Source organism: Mastigoproctus giganteus, chromosome 3 (genome assembly GCF_048544385.1).
Source record: "Mastigoproctus giganteus isolate SK-2022 chromosome 3, ASM4854438v1, whole genome shotgun sequence".
Classification (NCBI taxonomy): Eukaryota; Metazoa; Arthropoda; class Arachnida; order Uropygi; family Thelyphonidae; genus Mastigoproctus; species Mastigoproctus giganteus.
The window spans coordinates 214,140,324-214,163,654 of NC_143577.1; the positions used below are offsets into that span (position 1 = coordinate 214,140,324).

The following is a 23,331-nucleotide window of genomic DNA, read 5'->3' on the forward strand; positions in this document are numbered from 1 at the left end:
GTTACTTGCATAACAGACGACTGCGTAAATACTGGACGCAAAATCTTGGAGAGTGCTAGCACATCCGTGTAATGAAGAATATTTGTAATCTGCTGTCATGTGAACTGCATATAATAACCTTAAATTTCGTAATTCTAAAAGCCCTAGAGTCTGTGTCGAAAGCTGAATGGCGGGCTCTTTTGAGGTTTTGACATTCATTAAAATAAATACCTTGTGCTAAATATAAGTGTATTGCTTTTCCCTCCGATTCATATCATCCCCCGCAGCCCCAGTCTTTCTTATATTTGTATGAAATTTCAAATGGAATTCAGTAAAAAATTTTAAAAATGGTTTAATATTCAGGAATATTAATTTTGCTTCGCTTATTTTGTGCTCCCTAAATAAAGGATTTTTAAATAAATAATTTTTTAGTTATACTCCGAGATGACCACTTGAGCGTCAGGATTTCAGAGATTTTCACGTGTTGTTGTGGCGGACACCAAGGTTTCCTCCATTAGCCTCTGTTGTACTACATCTTGTGAAGAAGCTTGCGATAAAGCCAGCCATTTGTATGTAGTGTATTGAGTGTGTAAATGTAATGATATGTTGTTTTGATGATTGTTGTGTTATTGGGCGGCACCTGGCTCTTAGCAGGTGAGAAGCAGCAACACCTGGTCACCGCGCACCATCCCCCATCCCCGCCACGCGGTGGCGGTCAGGATCTACTAACATCTTGCTGCATCCACCTAAGACAAAGTCCCAGAAAAGCACGGGAGAAGAAAATGAAATAGGATTTATAGTAGGATAAGGAAGGAATCTGGTGAGGGAAGGATATAATTATAGTATAGAGGTGGATTAAACAGATGGATCCACCAGAAAAGGGAAGTTAGGAGACAAAAGTAAGGCTAAAGTGTCAGTGAAGTTCATAAGATAGAGAGAAGGCCTACCTGTTATCTTTCTGAATACATGTGAGCAATCTAGGAATCGATCGTGTTGAGACCTTATTCTGATTTTAAATCATTGTGAATTATGCTCTTCACTGTTCCATAGCTTATCACAGTCTCAGCAACTGTTTAATCGTTCGTTATCCCGCGGTCATTGAGGATCAGCTGTTAATTTTTATCCCCTAAGTGAACAGTGTAAGAAGTGGATGGCTGCCTATTTCTTTCCTCATAAAGGACGTTCTCCCGGCCACACTTGAACTTTCACCACCAATGTTTTACAACGTCATTCGTTGGACAGATATTCCCCATAGACACCATAGGCATATCTTTATGGATAGTCCTTGGCTGCTTGGCTTGAAAAAAGCAGGAATTTGATAAAGGATCGATATTCAATTTTATCCATGATAACACTCTGTCAAACATTCAGCTCTGTAACAAAAGAAACAGAATTAGAGCCGTGAAACTTCTGGCATATATTACTAGATAAACAAGCAATACAGTCAATAAAACATAACTTTCATTTATATAATTTTACAGCTAGATTTGAAGTACTGTCGATTTACTCATCAAATTTCCATAGAATACACAAAAGAAGATCGGGGGAAACTCCTCGTAAAAGTACACTAGCTAAAGTTTTGCATGTTTGATTGATTTCATCTTACTATATAAAAGGCTGAATGGACAGGTCAATAGCCGAATCTTTAGTTTATCGACTCGAGAGGTTTAGATATTGTTGTTGTTAATTTTGTCATCGCTTGAAGTGTATAGCAACACTGCTTTCTCTCTCTCTCTCGCTCCTTCCTAGATCTTTCCCACACGCGATAATACTTACTCCTGCACAAAAGTAAACATGCCGACGTGGCACATCCATAATGTAATTTTTCAAGCTCCCTTTGTTGGTGTAGGTAGGCCTGCAACCGAGCTTGGAGACGTATGTCTATATACCTGAACGCCAACGAGTGCATGGAAATACCATGCACGCGTTGGAGAATTATGCGATTATAGCAGTTTCGTAAAACAGATTACTTTTTACCTATAATAACTACACGTAATGATTTGTGAAAATTTCAAAGAACAGAAAGTTTCAGAAATTAAAACGCAAGTTGTAGCCATCGCATTTTCCAACCCTAATCAGAATTGATATACCGTATAATAAGAGATAACGAAATAAGCTAGTAAGAAAGCTATAACAACCACTTTACAACAATAAGCGTTCGAGCGAAAAGAGTGCTAAAAATTTATTTGTAATTTAAAGCATTTTTCTTTTCTAGGATATATAAAGATCTGCGTATTTGGTCGATTCTACATTTGAATCTTGCTGTGCTGCTGCAAACTCTTTAATATGGAACAAATATTTATTATTGCTGGACTGCTGTGTATAGCATCTGCTCGTATAACAGGTATGTTTGAATTTTAAATATAATTTAAACTAGTAACTGTGTCTTTGCTGAAGAAAAACTCCCACAAGTAAAGTATTTTAAGTTTGCTTAAATTAAATACTTTAATTATTAATCTCTCTAATACCTTCTCTCCGCTCAGTAGCACAATGGTTAAATTCGCTGTCCTCCTCGTACCAGGTGAAAAAGGCCTGGGTTCAAACCTCGTCAATGACTCGAGGAACCTGTATGGGCTTTTTTTTCACTCCGTGGTTGAGATAGTCGGTTCAGGCGTGGATCGTAAGGTTCACCCCCAACCCCCAAATCGATCAGAGAACACAATGTATGAACATATTGCATTAAGAATCTGCAGATAAAGGAACCACTAGGTGTCAGTGATTACAGTGTGCCGAAGTGGGATTTACTCAATGAGGTAACTACCATCGGGAGTAAAGAGAAGGGTTTTTGCTTTCGTAAAATTGACCACGGTGGTCTGAGACAGTATTTAAATTCTATACGGTGGGACCAACTGATGATGTTACCAACAGCAAATTCAAAATGGGAAGCATTCAAAGAATTTATCTTGGAAGCTACTAGGCTTTACATACCAACTAAGAAATACTGTTCAAGGTTTAAGCCTAAATGGATGTCAGATGAACTAATGCGATATATGGCAGAGAAGAAAAATGCATGGGATACATATAAATTAATGAGCGACATGGAAGCCTATGATAGATATAAGCTGGTCTGTAACCAAGTCACAAAGGAGATTAGGCAGGCAAAGGCAGATTATGAGAAATCTTTGGCAAAGGATGCAAAGAAAAACAGCAAAGAGTTCTTTACTTGTGTAAACTCTAGAAGAAAGGGGATGAATCAGATTGGTCCACTGGATATTCATAGTTCAACTGTTGATGATCCTGCTCAGGTGGTTAACAAACTAAATGAGTATTTTGCATCTACATTCATCGATGAGGAGTTATTCAGGGAGGGTAATGCCAGAGGTGAGTTAAACTCTGGCAGTGAGCTGGATGATTTTGTAATAACTGAGAGGAAAGTGGAGGAGAGATTGTTGAAGATAAACATAAAAAAGGCACCTCGGGTGGATGGGATCTATCCAATTATATTAAAGGAGGCAGCAAAGGAAGTAAGCAAACCCTTAGCCATAATTATGAGAACTTCTTTGGACTTCTGGGAGGTACTCATGGACTAGAGATGTGCAAATGTGACCCCAATTCACAAAGGAGAATCAAAGGGCAACACAAGTAATTATAGACCTGTTAGTTTAGCTTCTGTTCCATAAAAATTAATGGAGGCACACGTTAAAGAAGCACTGCAGGATCATCTAGACAAGACTTCAGTTATAGCTCGGACATAGCATGGGTTTGTTAAGGGGAAGTCTTGTCTGACCAATTTGATTGGATACTATGATGTAGTCTCAGAGGATCTGGATGGAAAGAATAATTTTGATATCATATATTTGGATCTTAGAAAGGCTTTTGATACTGTTGTACATGGAAGACTGCTGCACAAATTGGAGCAGTGTGGCATTGGAGGCAAATTGCTGCTATGGATAACGGGATGGTTGAGTGGGAGAAGACAGAGAGTAGTAATCAATGGACACTGCTCATCGTGGACTAATGTTATTAGTGGAGTCCCTCAGGGTTCAGTATTGGGTCCATTATTGTTTTCTGTATTTATAAATGATATTGATGATGGTATATCAAGCTTAATGCCCAAGTTTGCAGACGATACGAAGGTTGGCAGGGTTTTTAAGGGCACTAATGACAGTACGCTGCTGCAACAGGATCTGGAAAGGTTGAGCAGATGGGCTGAGAGGTGGCAAATGAAGTTTAACATTAACAAATGTAAAGTACTACATATGGGAAGCAGCAACCCCAGAGTGACGTATCAACTCTGTGGTACTACGCTGACAATGGTAGAGAACGAAAAGGACCTGGGGGTAATTGTGCAGCCAGATATGAAGTTTTCTGAGCAGTGCAGACGGTCTGCAAGAGTAGCTCATAGTGTCTTGTCAATGATATACAGGAATTTTTCTAGCAGGGATAAGGGGGTGATTATCTCATTATATAAGGCAATGGTCAGGCCACACCTTGAGTACTGTATACAGGTCTGGAGGCCTCAATTTAAGAAGGATGTAGAGCTGTTGGAATGAGTATAGAGAAGGGCAACAAGATTAGTGAATGGAACAAAGGGTTGCTCTTAAGAAGAAAGGCTTAAATTTTGCAAATTACAGTGTCTGGAGACTAGGCACCTGCGAGGTGATCTGATTGAGATGTATAAAGCCTTGAATATTTTGAGCATGCTCAATGCTGATGGAATTCTTCCTCTTGCTCAGAATAATCATTTGAGAGGGCATAAATTCAAATTGAGGAAAGACAGATGTAGGATAGATGTGCGGAAGTTTGCCTTTAGCCAGCGGGTGGTTGGTTGGTGGAACAGACTTCCATCCTTTGTTGTGGAAGTTGATAGCCTAAATAAATTTAAGGCTGAGCTGGACAGGTACTTGGAACGAACGGAGGGGTGAAATAGGAGCGTGTTTTTTTTTTTTTTTTTTTTTTGGCTGATGCTGCATAAACTTGCTTTCTTGCATCATATGCCTCTACTAATGCTAATGCTAATATTACACATGGACAGATAGATGAGTTGTTTTTCGGGTGGTCCTCTTGCCATCTTTGGCAGGAGGAGATAGGAAGAGGTGTGAGACAGGAGGCGTGTTTGTTCCCGACTTCATCATTTAATATACGAACACACAGTACTGTACAAATTTAATATTTGTACAGTACTGTGTGTTCGTGCGTGCCGGGGAGGAGGGGGGAAGGCTTTTAAGAGTAATAAGATTTGACAGATGAGATGGCACTGGTGACAGATTCTGTGCAAGGATTGCAGATAGGTTATCTACAATGTATTGGTTAATATTAATGGTTATATGTTGGCTCATAGGGTAAAGTTGTTGATAGTTTGTGACGTGAATAAATATTGAGAAGATAAAAGATTATGAAAGCGGGAAGAATAAGGTGTGACTTAAATGTTGAAATAGGAGAGAAAAAAGAATAAGTGAGGGAGTATAGTATTTGGGAATCTTAATGGTGGGAGAGCAAAGAGCAGTAGATGAATAAGAATAGTAATTGGGGGGAAAGGCTTTTGAGAATTGAAGGATTTTGCGTGGTCGTTTAGGAATTGGTTTGAGGAAAAGATTGGTACGATGTTTGGTATGGAGTGTAGTATTTTACGGAGCAGAGACATGGACATTGAGAATGTACGATATTGTATTGCAAAGTTTTGAGATGTGGGAAAAGGTAAGACGGGTCGAGATAAAGTGAAAAATTAGTGGATTTTGAAAAGGGTGGGTGAATAGAAATGTTTGACTGAAGTAATTGGAATGCTGAAGAGAAATTGTATTGAACACGAGTTGAGGTAAGGGATTGATGAAGGATGTGATGGAGGGAAAAGTTGAGGGAAGTCACCCAGAGAGAGATTGAGGAAAATTATGATAGGTGAAATGAGAGGGGGATGATGGATGTGAGGAGATGAAGAGGAGGGCTGAGAATAGGAAGATATGGAGAAGTAGTTGAATGTATTTATTTATTACAATAATAATAATACAATATTTATTATTATTATTAATGATGTTATTTTCGTTGTTATAGTTAGTAAATAGGTTTCCTGTATACCTTTTTCTTAAAAATAAAATAAGGATAATATAAAATTATGGAGTTAAAAGCGATAAAATAAATGCTGAAGCACTTCGAACTTTTCAAACCTTTTCCTTTGTAAACCGTGAAATTTAGGTGTCTAGCTTAACAGTGTCTAGCTACTATTGTTCGATTAACGGTTCGCTGATTAAAAAAAAAAAAAAAAAAAAATATATATATATATATATATTTCATTTCATTTCTCTTCTGTACAAAAATGTTTGAAACAAACATTGGATTAACGGGTGCGCCAAACCCAGGATTTCTTATCAAGAAGTTCACCTAAACCCCTGAAACCCCCACCAACATCCCTGCAGCTCATCACTTATCCTTAAATAACACAACAGGATCACAGCTCGGTGCGTATTACCGAAAGATCATGAGAGGTTGGCCTTCACACATGCATGGAGCCGGAAATTTCTAGGGAGCGCGCCGAGCGAAACCATCGATCAGGTCCACAGATCACAGTCTCAAACATGCAATGAATACAGCCCAGCATTAATGGTTATGAACCCCAGGGGCTCACATCTGGTGAGTATGGGTTTGGCACACCCAGGGTCCTGAGCTGGATATCATCATTCTTCTCTTCTTTGGTGATTCCCTTTTATCTCTCTCTCTCTCTCTCTCTCTCTCTCTCTCTCTCTCTCTCTCTCTCTCTCTCTCTCTCTCTCTTGGGGTAGTTCAGACATTTTTTTTTTTTTTGGCTGGTGCAACATAAGCCTCAGGCTTCCTTGCACCATATGGCTAATAATAATAATATATAATATTGTATTCCGAAGAACAAATCCGTAGCTCTTGAGCCATTTCCCTTACCAATACTTGTGCGAACGATAATTGCATCTCCTGGAGACATTTGGTGATTTTCCTTCCAAACGTGCAAGCCCGCAACAGATTTCCCGTCTGTAGTAATCTACCGTTCTCTCCCCACCCCCCTGTGATCTTTAAATCTGATTTCATATATGGTACTGCTGCTTGTACTTAGCGAGTACAAGCGGTGCTTACTGAGGATACAACTGTACGTGTAGGCCCCCGCCCCGGCATCTTCTGCACACAACGTGTCTGGCAGGCCCCTAATATCCTCGAGATCCGTTCTGTTATGTTCGTATAATAAGAAATATATGCAGTGACAATGAGTATAAATGCTTTTCTCCCCCACTACCTATCCAAAATCCTTTAGAGGTAGGTAGACTTTTTCGGAGACCGTCTATAGCACTTCTAACTTCCTCCAGTCTATCATCACAGGTGCTTCAGTGGGACCAAGTCTTGTCTATTATGATCCTAATTTGTTATTGTTATGGCTGTTAGATTGTGCAGTATTACAAGCCCTTTATTTTCCAGATTAATATTGTGTCCTTTGATAAAATCAGAACATCTATAGTTGATAGTTACAGCTCTCTCTCTCTCTCTCTCTCTCTCTCTCTCTCTCTCTCTCTCTCTCTCTCTCTCTCTCTCTCTCTCTCACACACACACACACCCACACACTTAACCTCAATTTTAAATTTATTTGCTATCATTAGGCATACCTTTTTTTTTTAAACCTATAGCGTTACTTGCTGTCTGGCAGATACTTCTTTAGTTTAAGAAAGTTTCAAACCATGAAAGTAAATATATATATATATTTATTTATTTTGTTTATTTTCTAATAAGTTTATTGCATAAAGTGAATGTTGATGTTCTGTATTTTATACTAATGATGAACATCTTTTGTTTTTTTTTAGATGATATGTACCCATATGAAAATCCATATAACCCTATTTTCGGAAGATTGCGACATTCTTCTGGTCACTGGACCTATCGTGGAGACACGGGTAAGTAGGAATCATCCACATTACCAAAAAGTTTTAAAAAAAAATGTCCGGTGTCATTTATTAATGTCTACTAATCTGAACCACATTATGTGCATAATGGACTAAACAATCTTAAAATCGAAGTTAAAGATGGTTCTATCCGAAGGTTCAAATAACCCATTATTTTGGATCACAAATCAAGGGGACAAAAAGAATAATACAGTAAGTCTTGTGGAAAAAGCTCTCCTGCACATTTAGTGTTTATTCAATTAGCGCTATGTAGTATATAAATTTAAAGCAATTTAGTATTTAGTAGCAACCTATTCTTATAATACTGCGCTGCCTTAAAATAGAAAGAAACGATCTTTGGAATCATTTGCAAAATGCGCATTGCTTGTTGAGATGATCTTCTCTCCTTTTGACACGTGTTTTCAAGTTGCTGATTTGTGAACTAAAAAAGCCGAAAGATAAATGGCACAGTTCATTTTAAATTTATGATGGAATAAAGAAGGATTTCATCTGACAGGGCCTGCGTCTCGTAACGAATCACAAGGAACTGGCATGCGAAACAAACAAGGGACATAGAATTTCAATAACCCTGCTAGGGTTGAAATGCTGGTTCTATGCAGAAGCGAATACCATTTTAGGATATCGTTTCTGAATCAACTACAAGAGATTAACGTTGGAATATCGGTGCCTATTCTTGTTACAGTTTGTGAAACTCCCCACATAATCAGGAGATTTCGTTTAAAGCATATGTAAGGTAATCATGGAAAGTAAGCAGACTGGTATTCTTATTGCAAGAAGATATCGAGAAGAGAATCGTGCAGGAAATTTAACTGACGTAAGTTGCATGTATTTTTGCAGGATAAGCCTGTGTTTACATGAGAATGAACACGATGCAGCCCTGCACGAGACCGAGTAACTGGCTAGCTCACGTTGTAAAAAAAAAACTTATAAAAGATTCCCCCATCTGCCCGGTGTTCGAACCTAGACCCCTTCCACGCATTGCGGAAGGACAGTCAGTGCGCTAGCTACCAGGACATTTACCAACATCACCCGAAACACACAAACAGTACAGGGATTTGGTAAACATAAAATAAAATTAGAACAAGGGAAGACATAGAGAGTGGATTGTAAATATAAATTAATAACATTTAATTTTGTGATTATATGTAAACCGGAAAATATCTGGCACAAAAGCAGGATGAACAAAATATTCAGTCAGTTATAACATTTACAAGGCTCACTTGCACACCATTGGGGAATATGATGTTTACAAGTTCATAAAACCTATAATACCTTCAAACTAATGAAATAAGTTTGAAGACATACTCTTTATTTATGGAAGAAAAGTTTTCACTAAATATTAAGGGATGATTTTTGTATCCAATTAGAATAATTGTAGGGAAACTAGATACCAAATGAACAATTATAGTTATCAGAATCTGGAATATAAGCCTCATTTTATGTCCCTGTTCCAAAGGAAAAACACTACAACTCTATCAATAACTTTCGTCCAATAGCTCTGCTATCAGTTTTTGCAAAATTATTCGAAAAAATTCTTCATGTCAGACTCATGTGCTTCCTGGAAGTCAACCAGCTTATCTATCAACAACAGTATGCCTATCGTTCAAAAAGATCAACTGACCTGGCAATCGTTGACTTCTGCTCTAGGATCAAGAACTGTCTTGAAAAGGGTCAATACACAATAACACAGTTTCTACACCTATCTAAAGCTTTCGATAGCATAAATCACAAACTTCTGCTCAACAAACTCAACAGTCTTGACTTGAGAGGGAAAATTAACCTTCTCCTTGAAGATTACCTTACTGATCGGCCGTTTGTCGTAAAAACAAATCCACAACTTTGCTTATTGGAGGCTTGAAATGGTGGAACCCATGTTTAGTCTCTAGAGCTAAGTTCCGGTCAACCCTTCCCTATCTCTTCCATCATGCAGTATGATTGATGACTTTTGAGGTTATGATGAACATCGTGGCGAAATCCAATATTCCTTACATTTCGAGGGTACAGCTCTAAAACGGTGTTCGCAGACCGGCTGCTAGTTAGTACACGGGACCGAACCTCTTGGCAACTCTCTAGGAGGCTTCCGGATCAGCTAGTGTATAAGATCTTGCTACTTCTACTCTGCCAGATAGTGACAGATAGGGGAGCATTGTCGAGGCCACGTTATGTCAAGGATCTGGGTATATTCTTATCATGTGTACGCCATATCCAAAAATTTCATTACTTCATACAGCATGTCCTCCCCCCCACTTTTTCTTACTATTGAATACACTATGAATTGTCAAAATAATAGAGTAAGCTTATCTGTGAAAAGATCTAAACCTCTCAAGCACTTCCTAATTCATTTCACAAATATACGTGGTCTCAATTCTAATCAACGATATCCATTTCCACCTCCAACCCAAGCACGGTACTAAGTATTATAGGTTCTAATACCTCTCGTGTTTGGGGATTACATAAAAAAAAAAAAAAAAAAGCTGAGTTGGGATAAACAGATGATCACCTTACTAATTTAGGCCTTCCCTGGAATGTATCGGTGAGTTCGAGATAAAAGGAAGGAAGACTCTTAAGCATATACCAACTGCTACAGAAAGCTGAGGCGATCTTTGTCTACAATGCTTTGAAAACTCCAAACTTTCCTCCTCTCTTCAGATCCTTTTTCATAACAATAGAAGAAGAAGAAATATCATACAATTTAAGAAATGAAGCCAACCTGAAAGTTCTGCGTTTCAGAAAAGCAATAGGATAGAAAAATATAAAATACGGAGGCGCTAAAACCTGGAATAATGTTCCTGAAAATATCAAAAATGCCACTTCACTAAGCCGGTTCAAGAAGCTTCTAACTGAACACATCGCCAGAAATGTCTGATTCGAATCACCTTCCGCAACAACTCCAGAACGTTAAAAAAATAGGAAATGCATTACCAATTTGGAAATTATGTAAATAAATTAAAGGAATAGTTGTCAAAACAGCTTGTAACACTCTATGCAATCATTTCATCTTTTTTTTTTTTTTTTTCATAATTCTAATTGTAAAAAATTATAAAATATAATTGTAAAAAATTGTAATCGGTTAGTAATGAACTCTGTAATGAAATGTGCAAATATGCCCGATTTATTTATGATTTATATGTTGAATAATACCTGTAGAATTTCAGAACTGCTTTTATTGTTATTCATATCTTTTTCAAAGGGAACACCCCCTAAAAAGCCTTTGGCTTATGTGTTCTCCCTCCCTTTTTGCTATTATCGCCCAACGAGTGTAACATAAAATAGGAATAAATAAATAATCAAATTCTGGTATTCATAAAAATTTTGATGAATGACTTGCAATTCGACTTCAGGTTAATCATTAAGATTTTCCTGAAATGATTAATTGATTTTCTATCTTCCAGTTAATTAACTTATCGTATAGTTACTCCACTGCAACCAATTTTGTCATATGGAAAATTTATTGTTGTGTCTTATGAAGTTTTCTAAAGAAAATAATAAAATATGTAACTTGGAAAAACTATAGAAGAAAGCGAAATCTCTTTGAATTTTCAACCATAACGTTATATTCTCACATATAGCAATTGCTTTATTTCTTGGATCCTTATAAATATAACTTTGAGTCAGATAAACCTATATACATAAATCCTAGGGAATTCTAGAGACTTGACAGCTGGAAAATTTTAACCTGGAAAAACCTTTAACCTGGAAAAATTTGTATTGATATTGCCGAATCTGGACTAGATAGAATGATAAAAAATTTTGTTTTGTTAGCGAAACTTTCTTAAGAAAAGATATCCCACTAACTTTAATTTCATAATAAAATTTTATCTGCTTTGCAAATTAAAATATTTATTAATTAATTCAAGTAATTTAGTTTAATATTTTTGTTCTAGGACCTTCATATTGGGCTTCAATGTTTCCAGATTGCGGAGGGAAGATGCAGTCTCCTATTAATATAATGCCAGACGATGCAACGGAGAGTCCAAATATGACTCAGTTTACTTTCATAGACTACGATACATCCTTACTGGACATGACAATGACGAACAACGGCCACACAGGTATCGTTGCAAATTGTAGTAGTAAATATGGGAGAGATACAGTGATTAATCTTAGACTTTTCTGGATGTATTCCATTGGGATTTCAATAAATTTGGAAGTCCGCTTCAGTTTCTCTCCGAGCTTTCCACATTATAATACGATCCTGGACTTCGGAAGTAATCACATGACACTGGAAACTTAAGCTGTACCAATCCGAAATGATAATCCTTTCGGTTCTACCATTATCAATTGCCATGCCATTTTTTCAAATTTAATACCTTGTTTACTGAATTTATTTATTTTAAAAAAATTCTGATTTTATTTTCTTCTTGAGAATTTTTTAAAAATTTCTTTATAATTAGATTCGTCGTGAGTGATAAGCTTATTCTCTTACTATTATTGTGGCTTACGTATAACCATGAGATGATGCCAAGCGATTATTGAAAGAGTTGACTGATAAAAATCCTTAATGAGAATATTGCAGGGTTATGAAATACAGGGTGTCCATAAAGTCCTGTTCCTATTTTAAAATTTAATTATGTCACAACCAAAAGACAGAACAATGCGTCCTTATGCAAATTACCGTATTATGAAACTACAAAAGTTTTTTTTTAAAGTATTATAAAATTCAAAATTTTTTTTTTTTTTTTTTTCATGTAACGGGGTATGATGCATAAAAATAGCGACGCCACACGAGAAGACTGAATATGTCTGTGGTTTGCAGAATCAAAATCTATAATTACAGTGCAACGAAATTGTTCCGTCGATACGGAAAGGAACCTTAATCCAAGCCAAGTATCAGGAGGTAGGTTCAGAAATTTCGAGCAACAGGAAGTAACTGACCTGCCTCGAAGTGGACGTTCACGCGTATCTCAAGAAACCATTGAAAATGTTCAAACAGCGTTTCAGTGCAGTCCTCAAAAGTCGATTCGTCATGCCTCACGTGAACTGCCGTTACCAAAATCAACAATCCATAAAGTTTTGCATAAGCGATTACGTCTTTTTGCATACAAAGTGAAAATTGTCCAAGCTTTGCAGCAAAATGACCTCTCAGCGCAATGCATTCGCTTTTTCCGTGCAGGCTTCAATTGATGAAGATAATGAATACATAAAGAAGGTGTTTTTCTCTGATGAAACCACTTTCAACATATCTGGACATATGAATCGCCACAACATTCGGATATGGAGTTCCGAAAACCCACATGACATTCGTGATAGCCCCAAGTGGTGTGGGCCCATGCACGATAAGGTGATAGGTTCATTTTTATTTTGTGAGAAGAGCATCTCAGGAAACATTTATCTCGATATCCTGCTGCATTTTTTGATCCCTCAGCTGGAAGAGTTGCCGCAAGTCATCATTTTTCAACAGGATGGCATACCTCTACACTGGACTGCGAATGTTCGTAACTTCTGGATGAAACATTTCCTGGCAGATGGATGGGCCGTGACTGACCAGTCGCCTGGCCTCCTGACGTCACACCCTTAGACTTCTTCCTATGGGGTACCAAGGATTTTGTGTACAGAACACTCGTTACAGACGTTGAAACACTTCGCGAAACTCTTTGGCCCGTACATGGCAAGAAGTGGAATTTCGCCTTGATGTTCTAAGGGTGCACACTTTTTAAGATGTATTGAATGGTGTATTGAAGAACATAAACTTTTGGAGTTTCATAATTTACATAAGCCTCGATTGCTGTATGTCCTTTTGAAAATAGGAACAGAAGTTTATGGATATCCTGTATATCAAATGATTCACTAGCAAGTATAAACTTAGCCGCATATCTACATAATTTAATGGAAAACTGGCGTGAAGTCACTCCTCCATAATCATGTTCGATCAAATTCCAAAAGTTTCATTGAATTACAGTGCAACGAAAGACCGCAGAAAAGCAGAGATTGTTAAACTAAACCCCTAGAATTCGACTGAATATGCTTTTATTCCATTTTTTTTTTTTTTTTTTTTTTTTTTACATTTAAATCTGCAGGTGACCTCTCGCAATTTTCCATTAAATTAAGTAGACATGCAACTATGCTTTTACATGCGTGAGTTATGTGATGTTTTCCTAAACCTGTCATATCCTGTTTTTCACAAAATTTATTTTCGTCACGCAGCTCTTTCAATAATCGCTGTACATAATCTCTTTTTATTCTGCTTTAATTCCATTCCTCTTGGTCAATAGATTCAAATTCTACAGTCGGATCACCAGACATCTGACAAATGAAAGTAAAGGATCATGAATTGCGTTTATTGATTGAATGATAGGTATCTTTTCATTTAGTCTTTCTTTTTGTGTAATTCCGATCAGCCCTCCGATCGCTGCGATGATTTGATTTGTGTTTGCTTCAAGGTTTGATCATAAGAAACTGAGTCAAAAGTTTCTTTACTTCTTCCACAGATAGGTACTGTTCCTCTTTTTAAATCTGAGGCTATACTTTCTGGAATCTGTTTCATGTCTTGTATATACGCCTCGTGGGTAGCACAGTTAGTAGAACCGCCGTCCTCTCTCCCCACACCGGGTGTGGGGAGAATGGCGGTTCCGAGTTCGGATCCCGTCAATGACGTCAGAAATTGTTTATGGGCCTTTTTCACAACGTAGCTGGGTCAGTCAGTCTCAAGCGAGGGTAGCATGTTTTTTTCTCCAGGAAACTCTGTTTTTCGTCCAGCAAACAGAAAATCCACCTCAGAACAGACAGTATATAGGAGCAATATGGCCTTAGTCACTGATGCTCCTAAAACTCTAATTCAAGAACAACAACTTATATATACACTGAATGGACAGAAATCATGGGTAGGCCCACCTTTCGCCGGATAAGGACAGTCACACGGCGAGGCATTGATTCCACTAGTCCACGAAGCGTTACACAGGTATTTCCATCCATGCTTGCTGCACCGCTGTCCATAATTCCGTCGCATTCCTGGGTGGAGGATCCAAAGCTCGAACGGAACATAGCATCCCAAAGATGTTCCACAGGGTTTATGTCTAGTGAACGGGAAGGCCATTCCATGGCGGTAAAATCTGCGGAATTCTCTTCGAACCATGTTCTAGTCACCACAGCTCTGTGGGGAGGCACATTGTCCTGCTGGAAGAGTCCATTGCCCTGTGGGTGCGCGATGACCATGAAGGGATGCAGATGGTTTGCAAGGATGAACGGGAAGGAGACACATCTCCGAACGTAATCTGGACCGTTTGGAGATGCGTCTAGACGTGCTAGATGTTCCAACGTGTGCTAGTTGAACAGGCCCAAGACCATTACCGACCGTCCTCCTGCCTGAACAGTTCCTTGTTGACATGACGGGTGCATAGCTTCGTGCGATTTCCGCCAGATACGCACCCTCCCATCCGCTCGAAATAACTGGTGGGACTCATCGGACCAGGAGACCCCTGTCCAATCATCCAAAGTCCAGTGTCGATGTTCTTTCGCCCAGTTGAGGCATAGAATCCTGTGTCGTGATGTTAACAATGGGACTCTGGTGAGTCGGCGGTTCCCATAACCTATTGCGGCTAATGATCGCCTGATCTTCTTGGTAAAGACGTTTCTGGCACCTCCCTCGTTGAAGTCGGCGGTGATTTGTGCCACTGTCGCTCTCCGGTTGGCTGAAACAATGCGAGACAGACATTGACGACCACGTTCATCCACCACCTTTCTCCGCCCACAGCGCTGTCCACGAGATGTTATTCCGGAAATAGCGTGTTCCGATACATTCTTAATACTGTTGGAATCACTACTAAGTGAAGCCGCTGCCAAAAAAGAATAACCCTAAAGACCCTTCAGACTTTCGGCCCATATCGATCAGTTGTTCGCTTTTAAAACTCTTTGACAAAGCCATCCTCCCTGCTTTAATCCAACAGTGTTTTGCGTGCCCACCTCCATACTGTAATACAAAGAAGATCCACTATTACTAATTTGTTGGAGACTCTCTTCAGAGTACAACAAACTTTAAATGAAAAGGCTCAAATTGAAATCATATTCCTTGACATTAAGGCAGCTTTTGATAATGTTTCCTTATCTGTCCTTGAAAATATTTTCTCAGTTTACTTCCGCATTGAAGCAAACTATTACAGATTATCAAGACCATTTTGAAGCCAAGAAACCTAATTGTACAACATCAAGAATTCCGTGCAGAATACACCCTCACTTGGGGAATCCCTCAGGGAGGTGTTTTATCAGCTCTGCTTTTCGCGGCCGCTCTGGAACCTTTTCTATCGCATAATCATAGTTTTATTTCATACGCCGATGACATTAAGTATTTTGTTGTCTCTAGCGAACTCGCTCTTGTGTCCGACGTCAATTCCCACGCCAACGTTCAGCTTCATGAACTGCATTTATACTTAGGTAAAATAGGTTTATGGCTAAACCTCTGACAAGTCAGCACAACTGACAATAACAAATAAGAAGATAAAGAACAGAATTGAGTTATCTATAAATGGAGCACAGATTAAGAAAGTCTGCACGTACACTGACCTTGGATTGGCGTGGGATGAGAGCCTTACCTTTAAAAGGCACTTTCAGAACACCAGAACAAAAAATCTCGCTGCCATTTAGGCTATAAGATAGGAGATAACTGGGATTCGGAATCAACAACTAATGACCCAATACATCCGAATATGTATTGTTCCTGTTTCCCTCTATGCCTCAGTTATTTAGTCTTATGCCCCAACTCCTATATTAGGAAGTTTCTCAGCGTGGAATACTGGGTGCTCCGGTGGTTAAATAGGATTGCCAGGAATTCCGCCCTTTACAATTTCAAAATCCATACTGTATACAAACTTAAACGTAGCTCCATGGATACAGATGGTCACCATGCGTAACATCAGCACTCTTGCACAACTTCTGACTGGGAGTTTAGATGCCCCACATATTGATAATCTCTTGTGGTCAGGCCATGCCCTGGCACCCGGCTCTACTACCCTCTAGTCTCCGAAGCGCTCTACATCACACGGAGGGATTAAGGCGGATGTTTCCTGCCAATACTCTGGAGCTCTTTAGAGAATTCAAAATCGACCCGAACAGGCACTGCCATGACAAAACCTACAGGAAGCTGATAGTAGCAAACTTATATACTACTCAACAAATTTAATGAAGAGGAGAGTGTACATTTCTGTGGAATTTGTGCCTATGAACTCTTGATCATCTGTAATGAACGATTTTTGTGTTAAGTGACTGTTGATGTATTTATTGATTTATTTATTCTTATGTATTTATTGATTTATTTATTCTTATGTATTTATTGATTTATTTATTCTTATGTATTTTCTGATTTTCAATGTTGCCGTCTAATTTGTTGTAGGATGTCTGTATTAGCCACCCTCCTAGATAATGTCTGTACAGGGGTGTTAGTTAAATAAACTGATAATAATAATAATAATAATAATAATATTATTATTATTATTATTAAGGAGCCCGGAATGTCAGATGACACATATCAACGATGCCACCTGGCATCAGAAATGATCCAACACATCACCGCGGGGTGTAAGGTGATCACCCAGACTGAGTACACTCATAGACACGACCAGATAGAAAGGATAATACATCAGACGCTAGCGAGGAAATACCAGTTGACCAAAGAAAGTGTACCATACTACAAGTACGAACCCCAGGCAGTAAAAAAGACCCGAACCCACAAGCTATACTGGGACCGCGCCGTAATAACGAACAAGACCATCCCACACAACAGACCGACATAACCCTTGTGGACAAGATGGAAAAAGGCAACCTACCTGATTGACATAGCGGTGCCCAACACTAGCAATGTTCAGAAAACCCATGGGGAAAAAATTAGGAAGTACAAGAACCTGAGACATGAGGTCAAGGAGATGTGGCATATGCAAGAAGTATCGACCATCCCTATCATCGTGTTAACCACCGGTATGGTACCAAAGAATCTACACTAGAAGCCTAGCAGCAATAGGTCTCCCAGAGAACACCTACAAGGAACTCAGAAAGTCGCAATCCTGAACACCTGTCGGATACTCAGAGATTTCCTCGACCAATAGTAACACCAGACGTTACAACCACCTTGTGTACTTGGTACTCCATGACGGGTAGTAGTACCCGTCATGGAGTGGAATCCCCCAATCAGGGAGAAATAATATAAGAGCAACAATAATAATACTGTTGAACGGGGATAGTGCAATTTCTGCACCACCTCTGCAATAGAGTGACCCATGCGTCGGGCACCCATTATCATCCGTCTTTCAAAGTCGGTTAACTCAGGACATTTATCTATACTGACATCGAATTACCGTCTACATGAATGCAGTGTACATATATACCTACCAAGCGGTGAGTTCGTCCACTAGCGAGAGGGGTGACAACGTCGCGTTGTGCAGGAACCAGATATCCAATGAATTCTGTTCTTTCAGCACATTGTGTGTGTAAATTTCATGTATTTTGTGATTGATTGTCCTGTTTGCTGGAGGAAAAACCATCTAACCTTCTTCTTAGGCCGTCTAACTGAACAACACTGTTAAGAATGCCCATAAAAATTCCTCGCGTCAGTGACACTATTCGAAATTGGCCCTTTCCGCTTGGAGTTGGGAGGACGCTGGTTATATCTACTGTGTTGGGCGCAGGGATCCTTGAAGAGCTTTCCGCTTCTTGAATTTTTCCATTTTCCATTTTAATTCCGTTCATGTCTACAGTACTTGATTCCTGCTTATAAACGCATGTACACAGTAGTGTTGCCACTACTTTTTGATAATCCTCGTATATAAATTTGATAAAACCACGTTTAACATCCTAATGTATTTTATAAACATATAATCACCAGATATACTAGCTGGATTGTAGCATTGCTTAATTTCCAGTGGTGATTTTGAATAGAGAAATTCATTTGAAATTCTCATTCAGAATCATCCGCCATATTGGAATCCATCCAGAGTATTAAAATATGACGTTCCACATGCCGGCAGAATTATTAAATAATGCAGTGCATATGTACTGTCTGCACTTGCCCAACTTTACTCTATGCTTTTAGCTTCCTTGAACTTCTGTTTCAGTGGAAAGACGTTACCCACAAATGAATAAATTGTATCAGTAGAAAAACTCAACTTAAAAGCGACATAATTTTATGCACAGCATTGCTGAGCATAAAATTTTGAGAATTATTTCGAACAGTTTTGTATCAGAATATACAACAATGTTGGTTCTCCTCAGCCGTGGAGAGGTAGAATATGTAAAAAATATGAACGACGTAAAAATTTATTCATTAATGACTTTATATTGATTATCATTAACTTTGTTGGAATAGAGATGTTTTTTTTAATCATTCGAATATATTTCTTTTAATAGTGCAACTGTCCCCGACTGGCAATATTGTACCTACAATTAAGAATGGTGGTTTAACATCAGCTTACAAATTTCTTCAGCTTCATTTCCATTGGGGAGATAGCAATGATCATGGTTCCGAGCATACCATAGAAGGAAATTCTTATCCCTTAGAGGTTGGTACTTTGAAAATTATAGTAGAATTTAGATTTAAACATTTGTTTGCGATTAATATATAAAAGTAATGTATTTTTATGGAAAATTAAATGTAGAAAGTTATATTAGTAAGAATTTGTACCGTCTATAGTTATCGAAAATCGTCTTTGTTTAACTGTGCTGTCTATAGTACTGCAGGAATGGTAAATTTGTTAAACCTGGTATCGTAATTTTAATTCTGTTTTTCCTCTTTATTTAGATGCATCTTGTACATCAAAAAGCCAGCAAATTTTTAAAGAAAACCGTCCAGGCAAATCTTGCAGTTCTTGCCGTTTTGTTTGAAGTAAGTTATGGAGTAAACATCAGTCTTACAAAAAGGATTAATTAAAAGGATAATTTGCCGTACCTCATGGAAAAACACTGCCTTACGTACACTTACGTAAGGCAGTGTTTATCAACCTTTTTTTTTTTTTTTTTTTTTTTTAATTCCGATCCTTGGAATATAAAACAAGATTTTGAAAGATTTAAATTTTGAGTCCTGGTGTTCGCCAAGAATTTCCGGAATTTAAAATGGCCGAACTCCAATATTTGGCAACTAAAACAAGATTAAATGCTGTATATGTGTTTGTCAAAAGTTTATCCAATACATGCAAACTTTATACGCCGGTTCTCATTGGATTTAACATTCTGATGCCATGATGAATTATGAAAGTACTCAGACTTGTAATTGTGCCCATCTTAGCATTTTATAAAGCTATTTTTGAAGATTTATCAACCGGCATGCGTTGAAATTAATTTTAAAAAGTTAACTTATCGACCATTTTATTTTATTATTTTACTCACTGTATTCATCTTACGTCTTTCGATATTGATCTCTCTCTCTCTCTCTCTCTTTGTTTTGTAGCTGGGTCCTGTAGCAAACATGAAATTTGAGCCACTCATTCAAGCCCTGACTCACGTGCAGTTTCAAGGAGCGATAACTACATTGCCTGAGGCTATTGTCCTGCAAGATTTACTTCCAGAAGATACAGCATCATATTTCCGGTATCAGGGTTCGCTGACAACTCCTCCATGTTCAGAGGGCGTTACATGGACGATATTTGACAGCACAGCTTCTATAGGACACGAACAGGTAAGTACCAAACGATTAGCCGTAGCATTTTGACTTACCTTACTATAATGTACATACGCTATCCTATATCCTGTCATAACTACAGATGTCCCATGACATCTGTAGTTATGAATAAGACATGTTTTTATTCAAAGGCATTAATAGCGTGTTAACCCACCTTTGGCCATATGGCTTTTGCTAAGTATATTGCTGAATACCTTCATTTTATTATTATTTTTCTTCTGTTAAACCACAAGCCTCTTACTGTCCCGTGTATTATTGCTATGTTGTCTATGTTCCTGTAGCAATAAAGGTCAATATACTTCAGTGCGCGACGCATTCATCAGAAATTCATCCGCGACGGATGAATTTCTACTGATTTCTGGTAGCATTTGACAGCACAGCTTCCACAAACAGGTAAGTACCAAATGATTAGACGTAACATTTGGGCATAGCTATTCTACCAAAAGCACAGCTTATGGTATTGTCCATCAGGTTGGCAGTATTGGACTCTATTCCCTTTAAAAAAATTGAGCTTCACTAATGAAAAAGGCAGTCTTGATCACTACCAAATTCTGCATTCCAGTCCCTCCCAAAGATGATCATTTGGGTTGAGATTGGAGCTCTGTGCTAGATACCGCAGTGTTCTGATGTTTTTTTTTTAACTAAAAATAAAACATTGCGATCTTTGTTCTGTGACATGGAGCGTTGTTATTTTAGGTGTAAGGCAGCTTCCATAAATTGGCGTAATACAAGGCACACAGAATGATCCAGAACATCAGTTCAGAATGCAGCATTCATAGTTCCGTGCACTGCAACTATTGTAGACAGAAAAACAACAGACGACTCAAAGCCACTCGCCAGTAAACTGCCTGTTGATTTTCTCCCTGCTATAGAGGAATTAGTCTATATCAAGAGAAACCGCCGAAGATCATAACATTTTCTCCTAACTTCACAGTTGTGGAAGCACTTTCATGTAGTAAGCGTTTTCCAGACCTTCTCCACACCCAAACATATCCATCAGATTTGAAGAGCCTATGGTGTGATTCATCTCTCCACAGGACACATTTTCATTGATCCACAGTCCAGGTTCAGTGTGCGCTATACGAGTCGTATTTCTTTTTGTTATCAAAGATTTGTGGGCTGAAACTCCTCCCTGAAAATTCGTGGCATGCAGCAATCTGCGCGTTGTGGAAACATTTACACGTTTTCCTGTGGCTTTCGCAGCTCCAGACTCCAGTTCCTCTAGTGTCTGATGGCGGGATGAGGTAACCAGCCTTCTCGATGCTTATGAACTCTTTTCAATCATTATTTTATTCCTACCTGGCCATTTATTTGGCCCAATGCCACTTGAGAAAACAGCCGTAAACTCCGACGACCATTTCCTCCTGCTATTGCACGAATGTCTCGAGCTGTAGTTAGAAGTTCAAACTTTAGATCTTCCAGACCCAAAAAATTTCATCTTTTTTACTAGTGAATATTTATTTTCGTCTACAACATTCCAGTGTATACATTCCAGTGTCTTTCGTGCACTTATTCACTGGTTGGCAGGTCAAAGAATCTTGATAAGTGCCCAGACTTGAATTGTTTAATTAATAAAATTCAATATGGAGTTCACTTTTTTATTTTGTTTTTCTTTTCTTTTCAGATGGATGCTTTTCGATCACTGAAAGAAACAGGAGGAACGGGGAGATACCCCATGAAATCTCTAGTCAATAACTTCCGACCAGCCCAGCCGCTCAACGGCCGCAAAGTTCTGCAGACAGTCGAGGAATGTTGATTCACGAAGAAAGCAAAATTTTTAAAAGAAAACAGAGTTAAAAAATTATTGCAAAAATTCTGTCGGTTTTCTTTTGTGAATAGTTTATTTCCCTTTACTGTATCGATTGGCTAGGGTCAAATAACTCGGCGTCTCCCTCAATAGCATTTGTACTATATGGAAGTATTCAAATAAAATCATGAAAATTATTCCTTAAAATCAGGGTATTGACTCTGAGAAAACATGCACTGCGTTATACTCGTATATACTTGTACACAGGTCTGTGTACGCGCAAATCAACATGGCTCTACCTGCTAATGTAAAATTTTATTGTCCAGTATCATAAAAATCATAAACGAGGCAAAGACATAAAAAAACATTGTAATTATATCTGGCGACAAAGCGAAACTGATGACTGTCATTAACTTATATTTTAAAAGTATACTTAAAGAATTGAAAACCTGGTATCTGAAAGTATGTAAAAGCGACCAATGTAGATCTTATCTCATCAGAGGATTTTTAAAACCAAAATGGAACGCACTATGTTTCTAACATTACAGTCTAACTTTCTGAATCGAGCAATACATTATCCAGCACCACTCATTTTCTGGCTATGTATAAGGAAATAAGAAAACCACCGGAGAATATGAAACTTTAGTTCCCAGACTAGCCATTCGCTAAAGTAACTTTAGTGCAGGAGAAGATTTCATTTTAGAGCCGTAAGTGTTTACCAAGCTTCAGTTACAGCGAGAAATTTGTTAGGTCGTGGAATTGTCTAATTACTATTCGTGAACAAGATTAGCGACTCATCAATAATAATAGATGGATTACCCAATTTATAAGTTTCAAGATTGGTACATGAAACAAACTAAAGTTACTATTCATTAAACACGTTTACCGTATAATGCCTTTTAGAACTTTACTGGATGTTTTTAGAACGTCGACACAGCAATTTTCATCAATATGTATTTTCCCATAGGCTGCCTAAAAGAAAAACTAGCCCAGAAGAGCGTGGCCTTTCAAAACGTATACACTGGTCCACGATGTATTTTATTTTTACTTTACTTTAAATCATGTACTGTATAAAAGCAACTAAAGGCGGCCTTTAGTTGCTTTTGGCGCTCAACGCACACGCCAAACCTTAACTTTCCATGTACTGTACTTTACTTTTG

General features: G+C 38.2%; 1 protein-coding gene across 1 annotated transcript in view; it reads left to right on the plus strand.

The window, feature by feature from the left end:
• Window positions 1-22,185, plus strand: part of LOC150088671 (putative carbonic anhydrase 3) — a 34,690-nt gene extending 12,505 nt beyond the window's left edge. The window contains exons 2-8 of the mRNA XM_090370857.1: window positions 2,195-2,323; window positions 7,731-7,820; window positions 11,714-11,881; window positions 19,158-19,309; window positions 19,549-19,632; window positions 20,194-20,421; window positions 22,049-22,185. Of these exons, the coding sequence (XP_090226983.1) occupies window positions 2,266-2,323; window positions 7,731-7,820; window positions 11,714-11,881; window positions 19,158-19,309; window positions 19,549-19,632; window positions 20,194-20,421; window positions 22,049-22,180 (912 nt within the window). The 5' untranslated portion in view covers window positions 2,195-2,265 and the 3' untranslated portion in view covers window positions 22,181-22,185. The remainder of the gene's footprint in view (window positions 1-2,194; window positions 2,324-7,730; window positions 7,821-11,713; window positions 11,882-19,157; window positions 19,310-19,548; window positions 19,633-20,193; window positions 20,422-22,048) is intronic.
• The last annotated feature ends 1,146 nt before the right edge of the window (window positions 22,186-23,331 follow it).